General features: G+C 39.7%; 1 protein-coding gene across 7 annotated transcripts in view; it reads right to left on the minus strand.

Moving 5' to 3' along the window:
- KDM1B (lysine demethylase 1B) overlaps window positions 1-20387 on the minus strand; it is a 55840-nt gene that overhangs the window by 26035 nt on the left and 9418 nt on the right. For all 7 annotated transcript variants that reach the window (XM_049716358.1, XM_033434839.2, XM_049716359.1 and 4 more), the window contains 6 exons: window positions 20187-20303; window positions 10694-10732; window positions 7237-7441; window positions 5292-5476; window positions 2545-2721; window positions 2093-2167 (listed from right to left, as the gene is read on the minus strand). In XM_049716358.1, the coding sequence (XP_049572315.1) occupies window positions 2093-2167; window positions 2545-2721; window positions 5292-5476; window positions 7237-7441; window positions 10694-10732; window positions 20187-20303 (798 nt within the window). The remainder of the gene's footprint in view (window positions 1-2092; window positions 2168-2544; window positions 2722-5291; window positions 5477-7236; window positions 7442-10693; window positions 10733-20186; window positions 20304-20387) is intronic.

Here is a 20387-nt window from a genome sequence, read left to right on the forward strand (position 1 = left end):
GGAGCGCCTAGGCCCGTGAGCCATGGCCGCTGGGCCTGTGCATCCGGAGCCTGTGCTCCACAACGGGAGAGGCCACAGCAGTGAGAGGCCCGTGTACCGGAAAAAAAAAAACTAAGTTAAAGAGGTGGTTTTGTCCTATGAAATATCTGTGTCTGTAGCAAAATTCCTTTAGCATTATAAACAGGCCTTAACTTCCCTATGACTATTATTAAAAAAAAAAAATCATATGTCATTATATCTAAGTATGGCCTCACAGGCTTGGCCAAAGCAGGTTGGTCCCACCACACCCAGACCGTTTTATCTCCTCCAAATTTCTGATGCTGGTGGTGGTGGGAGCTGCTCTCAGGTGGACAGCCCTGTGGCTCAAAGAGCTTCACTGCCCTTGGTTGTAGTAACTGAAAATGTGAATCCTCTTCAGGGCAAAACCAGTCCTTTCATTTCTGGATCCCTAAAAGCACTTCTTCAAATTGCTCCAGGAGGTTCCCCGAGCTAAACATCTCTTAGGTTAGGAGGAGTCTACTTCCTAACCACGAGGGAGTGGGGTGACCTCCCCAGGGTCTCCTTAGAGAAAGGGGAGAATAACAGAGGTCCCCTAAATATGCTTCTTCCTTGGACCTATATTTCTCATTTTCTCCAACTAGAAAGGCTACAGCTTGTGATTCTCCCCTCCCCACCTTCTTTCTCTGACTTCAGATGAACTCAGAACCATCCGTTTCTAGTTTATTTTAGTCTATAAGAGGAAGGCTGAACATTAAAGACAGCACCCCTCCTAGACTTTGGCTAGGACTAACCTTCCTTGTAACATAATCTGTGGGTTTCCCAAGTGAAAAATGAACAAGAAACCTTGGCCCTAATATCTAATGCTGAAATACATAAATGACCAATTAAAACACCTCATAGCTTAATACCACTTAGACAATATTTTGAAATGCAAACAGACTTCTTATACATTCAACTCAGATTCTTCTGTTTTGTCAGCAATATATATAAGAATCCAAGACGTAGGTCTTGCATTCCACCAAAAGGAAAACCTCTTAGGCAGAGCCACTGAAAACTTTCTCATCGCCGAAACTCCTCCAGCAGAGAAAAACGTTGTGAAAAAGAAGTTGTTTCTTTCAGCCAGAGAGAATACAGCGAAAGACTAATTCAATTCTACCAAACTGATTTTCACATTTGGTTTAATGGAAGAACAAAGTCCTTGCAAAACAAGTTTTTAAAAAAGGAGAAATGAGTCAGACATAGCAAGTCCCAGAAATTTGGAAGATTTGAATGAATCTAATGGAAATTAGATACTGAATTGCACAATTTTTGTTTTTTTGTAATCGTCTCTATTTTGGCTAATTTTGAACAATTAGAATAAGGCAACATACTAGATAAAAAGAAATAATATCCTTCTCCTTGGGGAAGAAGGATACCTCAAAAATATACAGTACTTTAAAAGTCACATAATTCTGTCTTAACCCTGGATTAACTAATTCAATCCTGCTTCCAAAAGCAAAGATTGTTTGTTTTCAAAGTGTGATTTTCATAAGAAAATGTAACTGGATAGTTCATTAACTTTTATGCAGGAAATGGTGCATTTCCAAGCTGCTATTTGTTGTCTCAAACTATTGCAGAAACAAGGGCTTTTTCTTCACTGCTGTGTCAATAATGACATGTCAAGAATTTCTGCTTTTTAAATTTTACTTTTTATTTTATTTTTTGGCCACACCACATAGCATGCAGGATCTTAGTTCCCTGACCAGGGATCGAACCCGTGCCCCCTGCAGCAGGGGCGCAGAGTCTTAACCACTGGACCACCAGGGAAGTCCCAAGAATTTCTGCTTTAATATCATCTTAGAGTCACTTGAGTCTTGCCCATCATAGTCTAAAATCCTCTCCAAAGCTGCTGGAGTTTCTATTTCCTCTACCTTTCTTCAATTAAACCAATTGCAAATTTTGTATCTTTTCTAGGATCTATTGTAAAGTTATAAAGATATAATGTATTTAGCATTCTTTGCTAAAATCAGGAACTAGTTTCCAAGTCTTAGAACATTCGGACCAAAGGAGCAGTTAACCATCTGTTTCCGCCTCCATGTCCCCCAAATCTTACCTTAATTCCAAAGTTATGCAGTTGCCTACCAGCTGCTAATCCTGCTGGACCAGCTCCAATAATGATGACTGATTTCTTTAACAAAAAAAAAAAAAAAGAGAAAGAAAAGAAAAAGAAACAAAAATCCAATTAGAGCAATGGAAACAATGTAATAGAAGGTACTAGCTGCTGAGCAACGTTCGTTCATCTGTATTTCCTTGATGTCCTGTCTGTACAAGTTATTTCCCTGAAGAATACATTAGTACTTGTCCTGAGTCAGCCCTTCCTCCTTTCTACCGCCTAGAGGAATAGTGATTGATATTCTCTTCCCTTGGAGAAATGCATATTCTACAAAAGTCTTGCCTTCTAACTTTTATAGTGCTTACGGGAGTTTTACTTGTATTATGAACATTAATGTACTAGCATTTATCATGACCGATGGTGGTGGTATTGCTAGAGCTACAGTCACCTACGTTGTGGTAATCTTTAGGAAGAAGATGCTGGTCGGTGCCGACGGTGAGAACTCCTGTGTTGATGAGACCTTTCCTCGTCATAAAATAAAGTATCCTCTCCACTTCCTGAACACATCGGATGCGCACGAGACCCCGGACGATGATGTGAGGAATACATTTCTGAGGAGTAAGAGCTTCCTGTGTTTGGAAATAAAACCAAACTGTTAAAACCAACCAACCAACCAAAAACAACTCTTGGTTCCTCAGAAAGTGAAACGTAGCATTACCGTATGACCCGGCAATTACACTCCTATGTATTTACTGCAAAGAACTAAAAACATAGGTTCAAAAAAAATTCACAGCAGCACTATTCAAATTGCCAGGACAACCAAGTGTCCATCAGTGGATGAAAGGATAAAGGAAAGGTGGTCTATCCATACATGGAATATCATTTGGTCATAAAAAGAAATGAAGTGCTGATGCATGCTACAACAGGAATGAACCTTGAAAACATTATGCTGAGCAAAGAAGCTAGTTACAGAAGGCCACGTATTGTATGATTCCGTTTATATGAAATACCCAGAACAGGCAAATCTTATAGAGACAGAAAGTAGTTGTCAGAAGCTGGGGGAAGGGAGGAATGGGGAGTCTCTGCTTAACGGGTGTGGAGTTTCCTCTTGGGGTAATGAAAAAGTTCTAGAACTACACAGAAGTGATGGTTACACAATACTGTATACGTATTTAATGCCACTGAATTATCCATTTTACAATGGTTAAAAGGGTAAAAATGGTAAATTTTATGTTGTGTGTTTTACTACAATTAAAAAAAAAAACAACCTCTCCAGGTAACTGGAATCCATCATTTATCACTAAGATATAGTAAGACCAAAGGAAGGTCTGCCTGGCGAAGGAAAAAAAGGAGAAAGGGACAAAAGAAGCACATAGCAATCTGCATTTTATCACCTAAGTTTCCCCTCGCAGAGAATGACTGACCCGAATGACTGACCCAGGAGTGTGGAGGCAGACCATACCACAAATATATTCCTGATTCAATAAGTCACACAACAAAGGCCATTACAGAAACCCAGGATGCTGCTTGCACTGGCAGCAGAAAAAGCTGGACACTCATCACTGATAAGACATGGGGGGAATGGACTTAGGAACTTGTTAAAAAAAAAAAAAAAAAGACACTGCCTTTCTCTTTTCACCCCAGCAGCTTTGGCAAGGCCTTGGTCTGTTTCAAAGATTCAAGAGTAATGTGGCCTCTGCCCAGTGTCACGAAGTTAGAACAGGCTTGGGCCATGCTGGCGGTGGCGGAGTGGGGAGAGGGCCCACCCTGGCCTTTCCTCTACTTGTCCCCAAGCCCCAGCTCCAACAGAACCTGAACACAGGAAGATGACTATATACTCAAAATGTGAAAGAAATAACATGTACAACATTGGCTTGGATTGCTGCAGAAGATTAAAACACGTGTTGGTATTCATGACGTTAAAAAAAAATCACGATGAAAGATCCCGCGCTCCGCAAAGAAAGATCCCGCATGCCACAACTAAGACCTGACGCAGCCATAAAAATAAAATAAATAAAGATTTAAAAAATCATTTCAAAGTCTGACCCCTTTAAAGCAACCATATTTGAGTTTTCCCACTAGAGTATTAAATAGATACAATACTTGCTATCTTATTACAAATTAAAATAGATCCACACTGATAAGTGGAGGATTTGTTTTTTTTATAAGATTCTTCTCCTGTATAAGTCAAATTTCAAAGTCAACTAAAAAGAAATGGGAAGAAAAATGAACCCAAGGCTGTTTCTGAAAAGTGCATCTTCACAACTTATTTACAGGAAATTCTGACCAGTTTTGTTTAGTTCAGCAAATGTTTATTGAATACCTCCCTCAAGCCTGCTGGAGAGGAAATGAATAATTCTACCTTGTCCAATCCACTCACCTGGGTGTAATTCATATAAACTGCATTTATAGCCAAAACTTAATCAAGTCATCTCAGACTGGAGTCTAATCCAGTGAAATACCGGGTTGGAACCGGAATATCTTTCTTTAACCAAGATTTCTTTGGCAGTCTTGTAAAATGTTCTGCATTCAGCAGTCACTCAGATAATTGCAGAAGAAATTAATAAATTGGAAAAAGACTAGCATCAGGAAAGCCTCTGCTTTAAAAAGAAAACAAAACTCGTGGTCCCGCCCTGCCCACCCTCTAATTTATCTTCATCCCTTTCAAGGTGGGCACTGTGTGAGGGCCCTAACATTTATTCAGTCCCAGCAAAAAGCTAATCGCTGGTCTCAGATGCTTGAGGATAATCAGGTGAGTCAGAATCCCTGCCCTCAAGGGGTTTATAATCCAATCTTTAATATTTTATTCTTTTTTCTCCTGGTATTGTCACTGGAACTCGTTGAACCAAATTTTGCACCATATAACTAGAGAGTGAAGAATTCTGATGACACATGGCCTAAAGTGGTGGTTCTCAGGAAGGGGAGACTTTGCCCCCATTTGGCAATATCTGGAGACATTTTTGGTTGTCACAACTGGGGGAAGGGGGTGCTATGGCATGTGGGGAGTAGAGGTCAGGGATGCTGCTTAAACATCCTACGATGCAGAGGACAGCCCCGACACAGAGAATATCTACCCACATGTCAGGAGTCCTGAGGTGGAGACACCCGGATCCAAAGGTTCTGTCCACAGTCAAAGCAACTTCTCTCCTTAACAGAAATCTGTGTCCATGTGCTGCTGGCTAACACACCCTTCACTCACCTTGCAGTTAGTGTACCACAGGGCGAGGATGAGGTTCCTCAGAGCCAGGTACATGGTGGGGTCTCGGGAATATTCTGGGAACTCATAGAGCTCGTCCAGCTCCATCACGTCTGGCCTCACGCACAAGGCTTTGCCGCACTCGTTGGGCTGGTAGAAAGGCTGGAAGTACCGGTTCATGCCTGGAACTGAGAGAAGACACAGAATGGGCAAACCTCACAAGCTGTAAATTCTAAATCTGGCTAAATTGAAGAGCAAAAAGAAACCAGAAAGGAAAGCCTAGACAAGCTCCCCAGTCTGTCCTACATAAATATTTCCACTTCCTCTGTCCAGTTAGACAAAATAGGCGTGAATTAAACAATTTTTTTTTTCCCATTCGTTCTTCAAAAATTCAATTTCTGTGGCATGGAAATTTTTTTTTTTTTAATTTTTTGGCCACGCCACACAGCATGTGGGATCTAGTTCCCCGACCAGGGATCAAACCTGTGTCCCCTGCATTGGAAGGACGGAGTCTTAACCACTGGACCACAGACCAGGGAAGTCTGGAATTTTTTTTTTAAATTTTTTACTGTGGTTAAAAAAAACACGTGCCATAAAATTTACCATCTTAATCATGTTTGAGTGTTACCATTCAGTAGTGTTCAGTATACTCACATTGTTTTCCAACAGATCTCCAGAACATCTTCATCTTGCAAGACCAAAATTCCAAGCCCAACTGAATGCCAAGTCCCCATGGAAATATATCTTAAAAGCAACTTTCACTGGAATTTTTCTGATTATAAAATTAATAGGTTCATAGAAGTAAATAACAATCACTAACTACTGATAATCCTTGAGCGGTGTTAACATTTAGGAGTATAGTCTAACCTTGGTTCTGTTTCTATGAATAGAGAATATAAATATAACTGATATTTTTTCTTACAAAGCCAGAAAAAAATGCAATAAAAAGGCTGTTTTTCCTACCTGCTTTTCAAGAACAGTGTCCCATGTCATTAAATATGACTTCAATGGACATATAATATTATCCTATTTATTATTTAACCACTGCCCTATTGCTGGGCACTTAAATTTCATCCAATTACTTCACTATTATAAACAATGCCACACAAATCTTTGGACTTACTTTTGATAATCTTTGATAATTTATTTAGGATAGATTCCTACATCCAAAGAACATCTATTTTAAGGTTTTTGATTCATGCTGCCAAATTGTCTTTCATAAATGTATACACTAGTGGTATCTGAGTTGCCTGTTTTATTCCTCCTTCATTAATACTGGGATTTAATCACTTCAGCTTTGATTTTGACCACACCTGCATTTTTAGAGGGCCCAGTGTTATTAGTTAAAAACCTTAAGATAGGGCTACAATGTCAAAACCTACTTGCACCACCAAAGATGAAGTTTGTTAGTGTGCAGGAGATGACCTACAATTCTTGCTTGTACACCAAGAATTCTGATGGAGAATTTTAAAGATCCCTTTAAAGTAAATGGTTATCAGTCTGCCTGCCTTGACCTGAAGTTTTTCCAAGAGTGGGTTGTTTGGCTGAGATTAGCAATGGCATAATTAGAAGCAGAAAGACTCGGGGAGAAAAAAGAAGGGTGGCTCATAGGGTCAAAACCTTCTTCTGGCATGTCAGAGTGAGTAGGTATTATCATCAAATTATGCAGCTATCCAACTTTCAAAGAAATGCTCGTTGAACTCCGTAGGCATGATTCCTGGACCAGTGTTACAGGCTTTCCCACTGACTGAGGGCAAAATTAACTGTCCAATATATACAAATGATACGAGTGATCCACAGTGAAACCAGATCCGTGAAATAATGAGGTGCTTTGTAGCAAGCTGCACACATTAAAAAAAAAAATCTTTTCCGTTCTGCTCACCCACATATTTCCAGGGCAAGGGCGGAGGGAGGAGGGAAAGCGGGGAGGGCCAGGACCAGCTCTCACCCAGCACACAGGGGACTGCCTTGGAGTGCTCCAGCTTCCCAGGACTGGCATCGCTGGCCGTGCGGTGCGTGCTGGTGCAGGACGGGCTCATGCCAACGCAGTCGGGGTAGTAGGCAGAGAGCAGGGGTGCTGCCACGCTATCTTTCAGCAAAGGAGGTAGGATGAGCATGGAGTACCACCAATGGTTGGAAACTTCCGACACTCTCTGCAAGGGGGCAGAGCAAAACGAAGAGGGACAATGGCAACCAAGAAATGTACATGCAGATGGTTCTCGTCGTGTCATCCATTCTCATTCATCCTTAACCCTTCTACTCTGCCTTCTCCCACTCCATAGTCCTAGACCAGAGTTCTGCACAGGAAGATCAGAAACAAAAAATGCCTGATGAGACCTGGAGAGAATGTTTCCTAGGCCGAGTTTTTTCAGATCTTCAGCAACGGCCTCCCCCTTTCCCTCCCTCAAAAAACCCCACCAACACCAGGTAAGTCTTAAAGCTACCCCCACTGACTCTACCGCAAGCCCAGGTTTGTTTGAGTCTGACATGAGAAACTTATTTCTGTTCCATAATCATTTATCACCCATCCCTTCCCCCTTTTAACTGAGGATCTAAAGATAACTGAAATTACAAAATTCAGCAGAAAAAACTATTCTCTGGAGTAGCAGTCCAAACAGTACTGCTTTTTGCCAGAGGCTACTAAAAAAACTTCAGAGGGAAAAGTACATGACAATCATCAAAATAAAATGCTCCATGTAGAACTGAATTGAAAAAGCTATTTTCAGTCTTAAAATATGTGATCATATTCCAGAGATGATTTAACATACGGAGCCATTCGATCAAAGCAGCCCCGTGATGACTAACTATTGTGATAAAAATAAAATTTACCTGGCTTCTAAAGTGAAACTGCCACATACCCTATGTTAGGCAGCCTTTGCTACACGTGATCTTGAATGTACGCTCCAGGAACTCTAGGAACCTGGTAGAGGAGAACTCTGGGCTCAGGGACCCTCTGATGCTAGTTATCCAGGCTCCACGCAAATGCCACTTGCCATCAAGCAGGGGTTTGTGATCTCAAGATGCATTTTATTTGCCCTTCAAAGTCCAAATCTGGGGCAAGCATTTTTCAGCTTACTACAAACCCTAACACCCCCCATAAGTTACTCCCAGCTGCTACACGCATTTATTTTACTTGCCCGGCCCGTGAAGCCTTTTCAGTTTGCAATCTTTGTCCTCAAGGCTTGTTTTAGGTTTGGCTACCCTTGAGCAGCCTGTGCTGGACCAAAAAGAAGGAAAGCTTCAGTTCCTTCTCCAACACAGCAGGGCTGCCTCTATGGACCCCCTTCCTGGCTCCGACAGAGTAAAACTGGGTGTTCAGATCCTGACACTCGAAATGGACCAAAGAGGGCAGAATGTAGATGCCTTAAAAAAACAAGAACCCCCCAAAATTAAATAAAGTAAACCACCCAAAAAAAAGGGAGGAAAAAACAAAAACAAACCACATACCCAAGTGCTTCCCATTCTAATCCACTTCCTGGGCCTTGCAGCTGTGTTGGGAAATTAAGTCAGGACCCAAGAGAGACCCTGCCATTGCTACCTGCCCCAGGCTTTCTTCTCCTTGGAAGCCCACCTGAGGGCGCGCCAACCAGCCTCTGGCTTAGCGTAGGAGAAACTCAATGACTGGTAAACAAACACGTGGTCTTGCTATTCCGAGTGTGTTAGCACACTCACCATTCTGGGACACCTGACTATAATTTTGTCAATATGCCATCAAATGTTCCACTCTCGCTTTTAATACACATACCACTGAAGAAACTGTGCTGGACACAGTCAGTCTATTAGCATATTTAATGAAATGCCCACTACACTCGGTTAAAAAGTTGTCTCCCCAAATTCACGTCTACCCAGAACCTCAGAATGTGACCTTATTTGGAAACAAGGTCTTTGCAGATGTAATTTGTCACACTGTAGTACAGTGAACCCTAAATTCACTCTAATGTGTCCTTATAAGAAGAGAAGAGACACAGGGACCGGGAGACACACAAGAGGAAAAAGGTCATGTGAAGATGGAACAGAGATTGGAGTGATGTGGCTATAAGCCAAGGAATGCCAGGGATTGCTGGCAGTGCCAGAGCTGGAAAAGGCAAGGAAGAATCCTCCCCTAGAGACTTCAGTGGGAACACGGCCCTGCTAACACCCTAATTTCAGACTTACAGCCTCTGGAACTATGAGACAATAACCTTCTGTTGCTTTAAGCCCCCCAGGTGGTGGCAAGTTGTCCCAGCGGCCCCAGGAAACTAATACAGGCACTCAAAATTTAGAAACTGCTTTAAAGGTAACCCCAGAATCCATATGAATAGAAAAAGGGCAGCAGGTATAGGTGACATGGCTATAAACCTGCTCCGGACTCTTTCTTAACCAAAGACAAAAATAAATAACGGGCAGATGAATATCCAGGGACTCTTCCAAGCTTTTTAAAGTTCTTATATCCCAAGAATATGGCCTCTGTCCTAAAGTTCAGACTCCTTGCGCGCAAAATGGGGAAATATTCTTAAGGTATTTGTAAGTGTTCTTTAAAGTTATTTTGTCCTTTCTTTCTGTAATGTCATCCTGTGTACCCTAAATCCAGAAATTATCTAGGCCACTGCTTTACTATGGAAATGTTTGACGGTACCACTGTTTTTATTTTTTTAATGGGTCTGTGTGCGCACGCACGCACACACGCGGGCATCTCACACAGCCCTTTATGTAACAGAATAGACATGCTAGGCGTCAATTCTCCCTTTGCCTAAACATCAGTCACAGTCCCTGGGTTTCAGACATCTAGAAAAACTACAAACTATCTTGGATCGCTGTAATGCAGAATAACTCAGAAACTCAGAATTTTAAAAAATCATTTTCTGAAACAGCTATTGGATCTAGCTATGTGGCAAAATTGGCCAGCTCAGGTGGCAAAGTTTCCTAAGACAGATGAAATGTGATGAGGCTCTGCCAGCTGCTTCCCCTTCCACATCTGGGCAGGGATGGGACAAAGCAGTTATGCTGAGGTCAGAATACACAAAAACACTCTCACAGCTGAGTCTGGGCCAAGACCATCAAATTATGGGCCTCTTGTTCTCTTCCTGGAACGATTCAAGTGGAGAGAAGGTCATAAAGTCGCCCTTGAAAAACAAGTATAACAAGTCTAGTCCCTGTAGGAAGGCAAGGTGTCCGTTTCTTCCTTTTTGTTTCCTTTTAACATAGAGCAATAACATTTTAGTTTTCTTTTTTTTAAGTTGGGAGAGGATCACCCACAATACCACTATTGCTAGCATTTTCATCATGTTATCCTGTTAGATAAAAACCCCTTGGATCAGCAACCAAAAAAAAGAGAGATACTCATAAAACTGTTACTGTCATTTACTTATAGCACTTATCACTGAAGGCGTGACGCACTCTAGGCTAGAACATGCAGAAATACTCACGAGATCCTCTGGAAGGGAACAATGATCTGAGGTCTCAGGCTGCAAAAACAATACAAAAAACAAGCATTAATTAGGTTTAATTATAAAATATAGTCTTAAGTGTCAATTACCTTCAAGAAGATACCCCTTTTCACTGATTAGACTGGTTAAAAAAAAAAAAAGTGTGATAAAACACCGCATGAATGAGGGTACGGGGAAGACAGCCTCTCTTGTAAAGATGTCCTGGCTGGAAATCTAAAAGAATGTAACCACTCTGGAGAACAGTTTGACAAAATACGAAACTTTTAAATGCACGATAATTTGGCATTATCTTGTATCTATGCCCAGCAATTCCAGCCTTGCTATACAGACATACCTCAGAGACACTGTGGGTTCAGCTCCAGACCAACCATTGCAATAAAGCAAATATTGCAATAAAAGTGACTCAAACGAATTTTTTGGTTTCTCAGTGCATATAAAAGTTATGTTTACACTATGCTGTAGTTTACTAAGTGTGCAATAGCAAAAAAAAAATTACCATACATACTTTAATTGGAAAATACTTTATTGCTAAAAATGCTAACCGTCAATGCAGGGTTGCCACAAACCTTCAATTTGTAAAAAAAAATGCATATCTGCGAAGCGCAAAAAAGCAAAGCACAATAAAACAGGGCACACCTGTGTTTTCTAGAGAGCCCCTCATCCATGTGCACCAAGAGAAAGATTAGAAAATGTTCAAAGGAGCACTGTTTTTAAGAAACAGAAGATACACACAACCCAGAAGTCCATCGAGAGTAGAATGGAGAAATAAACTGTATTATAGTCAAGAGAATAAACTACAGCTACATGTTACAACATGGACGCCCCTCACAAACATAATGGTGAGCGAAAGAAGCCAGACCCCAGAGCATACATACTGTCTGACTCCATGTACATGAAGTTCAAAAGCAAGCAAAACAGCCATAGTGTTGTGAAGTCAGAGGGGTAAGTACAGATCCACAGCCGTACCACCCTGGATGTGCCTAGTCTCTCTGGTCTCAGAAGCTAAGCAGGGGGTGGGCCTGGTTAGTACTTGCATGGGGGAGAAGAGTTAGTAGGTAGTTACTCTGGGGAGGCAAGGGATAGACTCTGTGAGTGAAAAGGGGTGCAAGGGGGCTTCTGAGGGGTTGGTAAGTGTTCAGTTTCTTTACTGGGAGCTGGCTAAATGGGGACTCTGAAAATTCACTGAGCTATGCATTTTGACTTGTGCATTTTCTGTTTGTATGTGATATTTCAATGAAAAAAAGTTACCTAAATAAACTGAAGACTGGCATACCATATGGCCTGGGAAATCTGGCCCTTGGAATATATTCCAGAGAAACTCTTGCATGTGTGCATGCACTAGGAGAGACGTGCAAGAATGCTCACAGAGCGCTGTGTGTAGCAGCCGCAAACCAGAAACAACCCTCACACCTATGAACAGGAGAATAGACATGTTGGGGTAGATTCACACAACGCAAAACTACACAGCAGGGAAAATGAATGAACCAGACGTGCAGGCATCAACATGGATGCAGCGGAAAAACCTCAACGTTAAGTAAGAGAACAAAGCGCAGAGGAATACACACCATAGAATACAATTTACAACCAACATAAAAATATGCAAAACTTTACATGTTATTTAGAGTGTCATACGTATTTATCAACTCTGTAACAAAAAGCAGAGGAAAAATGAATACAAAATGCGAAATACTGTTTGCTCTTGTAGGAGAGGCAGAGGAAGAAAACTACTGGGGGGAACCCAGGGAGTTGCAGAAGCACTGGTAACGCTCTGTTTCTAAAACCAGGTTGGGGGGCACACAGTGAGTGTTCACCTTCATCCTTTATTCCTCACACACAAGTTATAAATACTCTACTGGGTCTAAGAATTATTTCATATTAAAAACAACTGGATAGGGACTTCCCTGGTGGTCCAGTGGTAAAGAATCCACCTTTCAATGCAGGGGACACGGCGGGTTCAATCCCTAGTCGGGGAGCCAAGATCCCACATGCTGCGGGGCAGCTGAGCCTGTGCGGGGCAACTACTGAGCCCGCACACCACAACTACAGAGCCCACGCGCTCTGGAGCCCGCACACCACAACTAGAGAGAAGCCCGAGAAGCCCGTACGCCACAAAGAAGAGCCTGCGTGCTGCAATGAAAGATCCCGTGCGCCACAACTAAGACCCAATGCCAAAAATAAATAAGTAATATTTTAAAAAACAAACAAACAAACAAAAAACTGGATATACTTTGACACAGCAATTTTATTTCTAGGAACTGATACTACAAATACACTGAAAAATAGCACAGATACAAAGCTATTCATTACAGCACTCTCACTAACAGTAAATGTTTAAAAGTCACCTAAATGCCCTTCAGTCACACCAAATTCATCATGACATATCCATTCAGTGGACTATTTACTACACAGTCTTTAAAGAGAAAGAGGTCTTTACATACTGAAGCGTACGTCAAGATCTTTAAGAAGCATCTTTAAGAAATATTAAATGACAAAAAGCTCCAAAACAGTGTGTGTTGTTTGCTACAATTCTTTTTAATGCTGTTCTACAAATAAACCTTTCCAGACTTTGTCCTTGACAGAAGATCAAACTGAAAACCAAAAGGACTCTGGGTCAATAAACACCCTTTAAATAAATATTTCAAAAGTTCAGGCTCTGGGTGGTAATCAATCGCAATGGAGCAGGAGAGTCTCAAAGGAGGATTTCTTGGGCGGGGGTGGGGGAGGAGATTTAAAAGATGTGATACCATCCTTAGAGGCTGGGATCTAAGAAGATCATAAAGTCTTCAACATGAAGATGGATGGAAGAAGAGAAAGGCATTTAAGTTTTTCAAAAACAAGGACTCTGACACCTCAGAGCTCTCCTGGAAAAAAGTACTTGATCTTAAAATACATCCAAGCAGGTGATGAATCAAAATAATGGGATAGAAGGAACTGTAGTAACAGAAATTGTGGGCAGCAGTAATTGCATATAAGTGCAAGAGTAAACAATGAATGGGATATGGTCATAGAAAAAAAGTGATATTCCAACAGAGCAAACTAAACTAACACAAAACAGCAAAACCCTAACAAAAATGGGAGAGAGAAAAAGGGGAGGTGGGCTGAAGTATGGTGTCATTTACTTTTCCCTCTGTCTTAGCAGGGTGTCAATTGATACAACCTAAAATTGAAACATGCAATTTTGTTAAAAAGCTAGAGCGATTCCAACTTATCCTCATCATGTATTTTCTTAACCTTTTAGGGAGTTTTTAGAAACTACTATTTCTTGAGATGAAGAAATAACTGTCCTATGTCCCGCAATTTCGTATTTCACTTTGGCTTCTTTTACTTACTTTAAATTATGTTGTACTGAACTGAATCATTTTACATAAAACAAGCATATACAGCACTCCTCCTTAATATGAAGTTATCTATCTGCCAGGCTTTCTCCTTGTGTACATGCATGAATTCTCTTGAATGAATCTCATTTAATAATGGTTATTTCATGACGATGACTGCATGAATTTTTTTAATCTTTTTTTCTATATTGCTTGAATTTTTCAATGATAAACAAATATCATTTGTCTGAAAACAAACTCATTCTAAAGAAAACAGACTTTTCAAAAACTACACAGGGGCTTCCCTGGTGGCGCAGTGGTTGAGAGTCCGCCTGCCGATGCAGGGGATGTGGGTTCGTGCCCCGGTCCGGGCCGGGAGGATCCCACATACCGCGGAGTGGCTGGGCCCGTGAGCCATGGCCGCTGAGCCTGCGCGTCCGGAGCCTGTGCTCCGCAACGGGAGAGGCCACAACAGGGAGAGGCCCGCGTACCGCAAAAAAAAAAAACAAAAACGTAAATTGAAGAAATTGTAAATGACACACCTGAAGAAAAATCAAGTAATCAAAAAAAGCAACATGGATAATCTGAACAATTAGTAGAGATGAAGTCAAAGTTAGATTCAATTATCTGCAAGTGAAAAAGAGGAGATTATGGATAACTCTAAACAGTGGTTAAACCAAAGCACAGTACAAAATGATCTGAATGTGAACTTTTAATATAAAAATCACACCTAATATTTAGTAAGGTAACATTAGTATGCAAATATTCCTATATATATATATATATATATATATATTTGGAACTGTTCAGAAACTTCACAGAAATAGGTTGAGTGAAAATGACCCAAAGGCTAGCATCTATTAAAACAGTCTGCTATTTTTGACTGCTCCTTGGCTGAACTCTTCTTCAAACGTTACAATAACATGCCACTGAGTCTACTTTTCCCTTGAGAAGTAATCTGGAGCACAGGTGCTGGTTAAGTTCAGTGCAACCATATTGTTCCCGCCAGCTGGACATGCTCCCCTTCACCACACAGGCTCATGGTCCCTTCATCACTCAAACCCCAGTTTCCTTTGGTGTACCCACTCAGTCTGGAAAATCAATTACCCATTCCCTCGGGGTAAGCCCCCTCCCATTTTTTTCTCTTCTATCCCTCAGAGAGGTCTTCTACTCTGGAGGCTGAGCTCAAGAATCAATTTAGGGCTAAACTGAAAGGTTTTAGAACAGGATTTGTTAATTCCGGGACCCTGACCCCTGACCCTGAAAGATCAATGCTTTCCACTCTTCACTCCCAAATCACCAATATCAACAATAAAAGGATTCCACCATAAATACCAGTGGCATTAAAAGGAGAATTAAGAGAACATTGCAAACAGCTTTAAGCTAACAAACTTGACAATGTAGATGAAACAGACAAATTTCTTGAAAAACACCATGTTCTAAAATGGATAGAATAAACCACCTAAGTAGCTATGTATCTGTTATAGAAACTGAATTTGTAATTTCAAAACTTCTCACAAAGAAATTGGTCCAAATGGCTTCACTAGTGAATTGTACCAAACACGAAATAAGAAATAATATTAACCATCCACAAACTTTTCAGTAATAGAGAAGGAAGAGATACTTCTCATTTCATTTTATGAAGCCAGTGTAACTCTGACAGAAGAACCTGACAAGAACATTACAAGAAAAGAAAATGACAGGGACTAAACCTCATGAACACAGATACCAAATCCTTAACAAAATATTAGGAAACTGAATCCAACACAATGAGAGGATAATACATTGAGAACAAGTGGAATTTTTTTCCCCCAGGAATGCAAGGTTGCTTCAACATTCAAGAATCAGTGTAATTCACCACATTAACAGATTAAAGGAGAAAAACTGTATGATCATCATAAAAGATACAGAAAAAGTATTTGAAAAAATCTAACATCCTTTCATAATAAAAAGTTCTCAGCAAACTAGGAATACAAAGGAACTTCCTCAATCTGATAAAGGGCATTTGTGAAAAGCCACAGCCAACATTACACATGATGATAAAACACTGAACACATCACTCCTAAGGTCAGGAACAAGGCAAGGAAGTCTGCTCTTCCACTTCTATTCAGCTCTGTACTGGTGGTCCTGACCAATGCAATAAGGTAAGGGAAAAAAATGAGCAAAAGGATAGTTTTTTAAAAAAGCAAAAGTCTTTATTCACAGTTGATATTGTAGAATTCCTCCCAACAAAAAAATCTACAAAAATATAAATGGAATTTAAAATGAAGTCAACAAAGTCTCTGGGTATAAAGTCAATATGCAAAATTAAACTGTATTTCTATATAACTGCAACAAACAACTTGAAAAGTTAAAAATAAATTCTACTTACAATCACAGAAAAAATAAGTATCTAGAAATAAATTTAACAGAATACATTCTCGGTGAAAACGAGAAAACACTGTTGGGAGAAATTAAAGACCCTGAAAAGATGGAGAGACAGACCACACCCATAGGTCAGAACAGGGGTCGGGAAACCTTTTATTTATTTATTTTTTTGAATTTTATTGTATTTTTTTTATACAGCAGGTTCTTATTAGTTACCTATTTTATACATATTAGTGTATATATGTCAACCCCAATCTCCCAACTCATCCTACCACCACCACTGTCCCCTTGCTCCCCACTTTGTGCCCATACATTTGGGGAAACCTTTTCTTTAAAAGGCCAGATGGGGGCTTCCCTGGTGGCACAGTGGTTGAGAATCCGCCTGCCGATGCAGGGGACACAGGTTCGTGCCCCGGTCCAGGAAGATCCCACATGCCGCGGAGCGGCTGCGCCCGTGAGCTATGGCCGCTGAGCCTGCGCGTCCGGAGCCTGTTGCCCCGCAACGGGAGAGGACACAACAGTGAGAGGCCCGAGTAACGCAAAAAATAAATAAATAAATAAAAGGCCAGATGGCAGATATTTTAGTTTCTGCGGATCACATGGTCTCTGTTGCAACTACTCTGCCATTGTAGTATGAAAGCCGTCATACACAATACATGATGAATGAGTATGGCTGTGTTCCAATAAAACTTTATTTACAAAAACAGGTGGAGGGGGCCAGATTTGACCCATGGGCCATAGTTTGCTGACCCCTGGATTAGAAGACAAAAAAATGTAAAGATGTCAATTCTCCTTCAAATAATTTATAGCTTCAATCCATTCCAATCAAAATTCTAAAAGTTTTTGTAAATACTGACAAGTTGATAACAAAATTTTTATAGAAATGTAAGGACCTAAAATAGCCTAAACAATCTTGGAAAAAAAAAAGTTGGAGGAATTTATACTACCTGAGTTACTATAAAGATACAATAATCAAGACAGCAGGGTACTGGGTTAAGGATAAACAAAGAGATCAATGGAATAGTGTCCAGAAATTGGCTACAGGTATGGCCAGCTGACTTTTTTATAATGTTGCCAAAATAATTCAATGGGAAAAAAATTGTCTTTTGGACAACTAGATACTTATATGAAAAAAATTTGAATCTTGACCCATATCTTACATCAAAACCAAAAATTAACTTGAGTTAGACTAGTGTCCTAAATATAAAGGCTAAAATAATAAACCTCCTCAAAGAAAACATAGGAGGCTGTCCGTGCAAGTTGAGAGTTGCAATGATTTTGCAGAAAAAATACAAAAAGTTCTAGGCATAAAAAAAAAATGGATACATTAGGCTGCAAAATTTAAAAACTGCTCATCAAAGGGTCTATTAAGAAAATGAAAAGGCAAGGCAAAGACAGGGAAAAATATTCAAGATAACATATCTCATTTCCAGATTACATAAAGAACTCCTACAAGACAAGAGAAACCCAATTTTTAGGAGACTTGGACAAATATTTCTCCAAAGAGGAACTATGAATGGCCAATAAGCACATGAAAAGATGTTCCACATCACTAGTCATCAGGGAATTGCATTTTAAAACCACAATGATAAAACAATACATACCCATTAGAATGGCTGACATTAAAAAAAAAAAAAAAAAGTACCACCTCCAAATGTTGTAGTCTTGGTACAACAACTGTGTAAAACCATTTGGTAGTTCCTTACACATAAATTTACCATATGACTCAGCAATTTCCTATGTATTTACCCTTCAGAAATGAAAACATAAGTCCACAAAAACTTGCACAGAATGTTCATACAGATTTATTCATAACAGCAAAAAATTTTAAACAACACAAATGCCTTTCAACAGGAGAATAAACAAATTGTGATACATCCATACAATGGAACACTGCTCAGCAATAAAAAGGAAAAAACTACTGATCCATGCAAGAACATGGATGAATCTCAAAAGCTGTTTTACTCGGTGAAAGAAACCAAACGCTAAAAAGTATATACTGACTGATTCCATTTTACAAAGTTCAAGAGCAGGCAAAACTCTGTTTAGGGTATGGCAGTCTAAATAGTGTTTGCCTCTGGAGGGAGGGAAGGAAATGACTGGAATTTTTTAGGGTGGTGGAAACATCGTGTATCTTGACTGGGGTACTGGCTACATAGTGTGGACATTATCCAAAACTCAATGATCTGTGCATGTAATTACAATATGTAATTATACCACAATTTTAAAAACAAGACATAATTTTACATTTATTAAAAATATCACCACTCAGTGTAGGTAAGGTTTTGATAAAATGATCACTCTGAGCTATAGTTCTTTAAACCTTTAAAAAGTTTTAGATATTTGTATCAAGTGCCTTAAAAAAATGTGCCTACCCTGGCGGTCCAGTGGTTAGGGCTCCGTGCCTCCAATGCAGGGGGCACGGGTTCGATTCCTGGTGGGGGAACTAAGATCCCACCTGCCACATGGCGCGGCCAAAAAAAAGTGCCTACCATAAATACATAATCAAAGCACAAAAAAAGTTCTAGCAGGATAAATGAGTCGTTAAGAATGGTTATCTATTAGGGTGGGAAGGAAGAGATGGTTAAGGGGCACTTTCATTTTTTATTTGTAAATTATATGTGTGTGTATATATTTACATATACATACATATATTCAATTTACTTTTTTTAAACCCGAGATTATATTCATGTAATAACTGTGTAAAATTTAAAACAATAAAACACAGAACTCCTAAATGTTCATACCCTTTTTCTCACCATTTCACTTTGCAAAATCTTCCAAATATATTTACAATAATTATGAGTCACTTTAATAATATTTGTATCTTAAATCCCAGGCTTTTAAAAACTTGATCATAAACTTTATAGAGCTTTTCATCATTTCTTTAAAAAGAAAATATTTTGCTCATGATAACCGCATATCTTTGTGAATATACAGCAAACCACTGAATTACATACTTTAAAAGGGTGAATTTTATGCTATGTGAATTAAATCAAAATTTTCAAAAAAGAAAGCCTCTTGCTTCTGAGATTACAATGATTCCTAATATTCTTTAATGTACTGATGGAACTAGAGACATTTTGTAGATGAGTGCTTTAACACATTTAAGCAATTAACACATTTTTAAACGCAAGTAATTATCAAATCCCAAAACAGGCACACTATACCAACTATGGAAGACTGCTAACAGTCCACACATATATATCTTTTTCGCCTTACTAACAAGATCCTAATTTTGATTCTGTTATAAAATATTTTCTTCCAGTTATAAAATATTTTATAAAATATAAAACACGCAACAGTTATAAAATATTTTCTTCCTTGGTCCCTACTGCTGTTCAGAGTAGCTGCATGATACTATTCTGGCCAATGAGCTATAAATAGAAATCTACTGCTGGAACTTCCAGGAAAGCTCCTGGTTTCCCAATAAAAGAGGGAGAGACTTGGCTTGGAACACCCCAGCCTTTCCCATCTTTTCTGCTTTGAAGTTGGAATGATGGCTGACAGTGCAGTAATGATCTTGTGACAGAACTGGAAACTAAAAGGAGACTTCCTTGGATACCTACACCAACTCTGGACTGCCTGTTTCTAAACTGCTTATAGTGAGAGAAAAATAAAAGCCTTATTAATTGGTTAAGCCATTGTAGTTGAGATTCTGTTATACGTAGGACAATATAATCCTGATACAATGATCAACAGAGTTATTGAAAAATATACACCATTATTATTTACTGACAACTAAACTAACACATCAATTAATTCAGAAGGAAAACCAACAGAGATCATACCTTAACAGCAGTATTTGGTTTCATACCACATCGGTACGTCCTTGCTATCTGTGGAGTCAGCTGGATTTCCTTGGTAAGTTGCCTCCATTTCCTACACTCAGGTTTTGTACATTGAACCTAGATGGAAAGTAAGAAGTCAAGATCAATGGGTTGGCACCTCACGAGCTATAGCATTTCTATCTTCCACCTCTCACTTTGCCA

This window comes from Orcinus orca, chromosome 10 (genome assembly GCF_937001465.1).
Source record: "Orcinus orca chromosome 10, mOrcOrc1.1, whole genome shotgun sequence".
NCBI lineage: Eukaryota > Metazoa > Chordata > Mammalia > Artiodactyla > Delphinidae > Orcinus > Orcinus orca.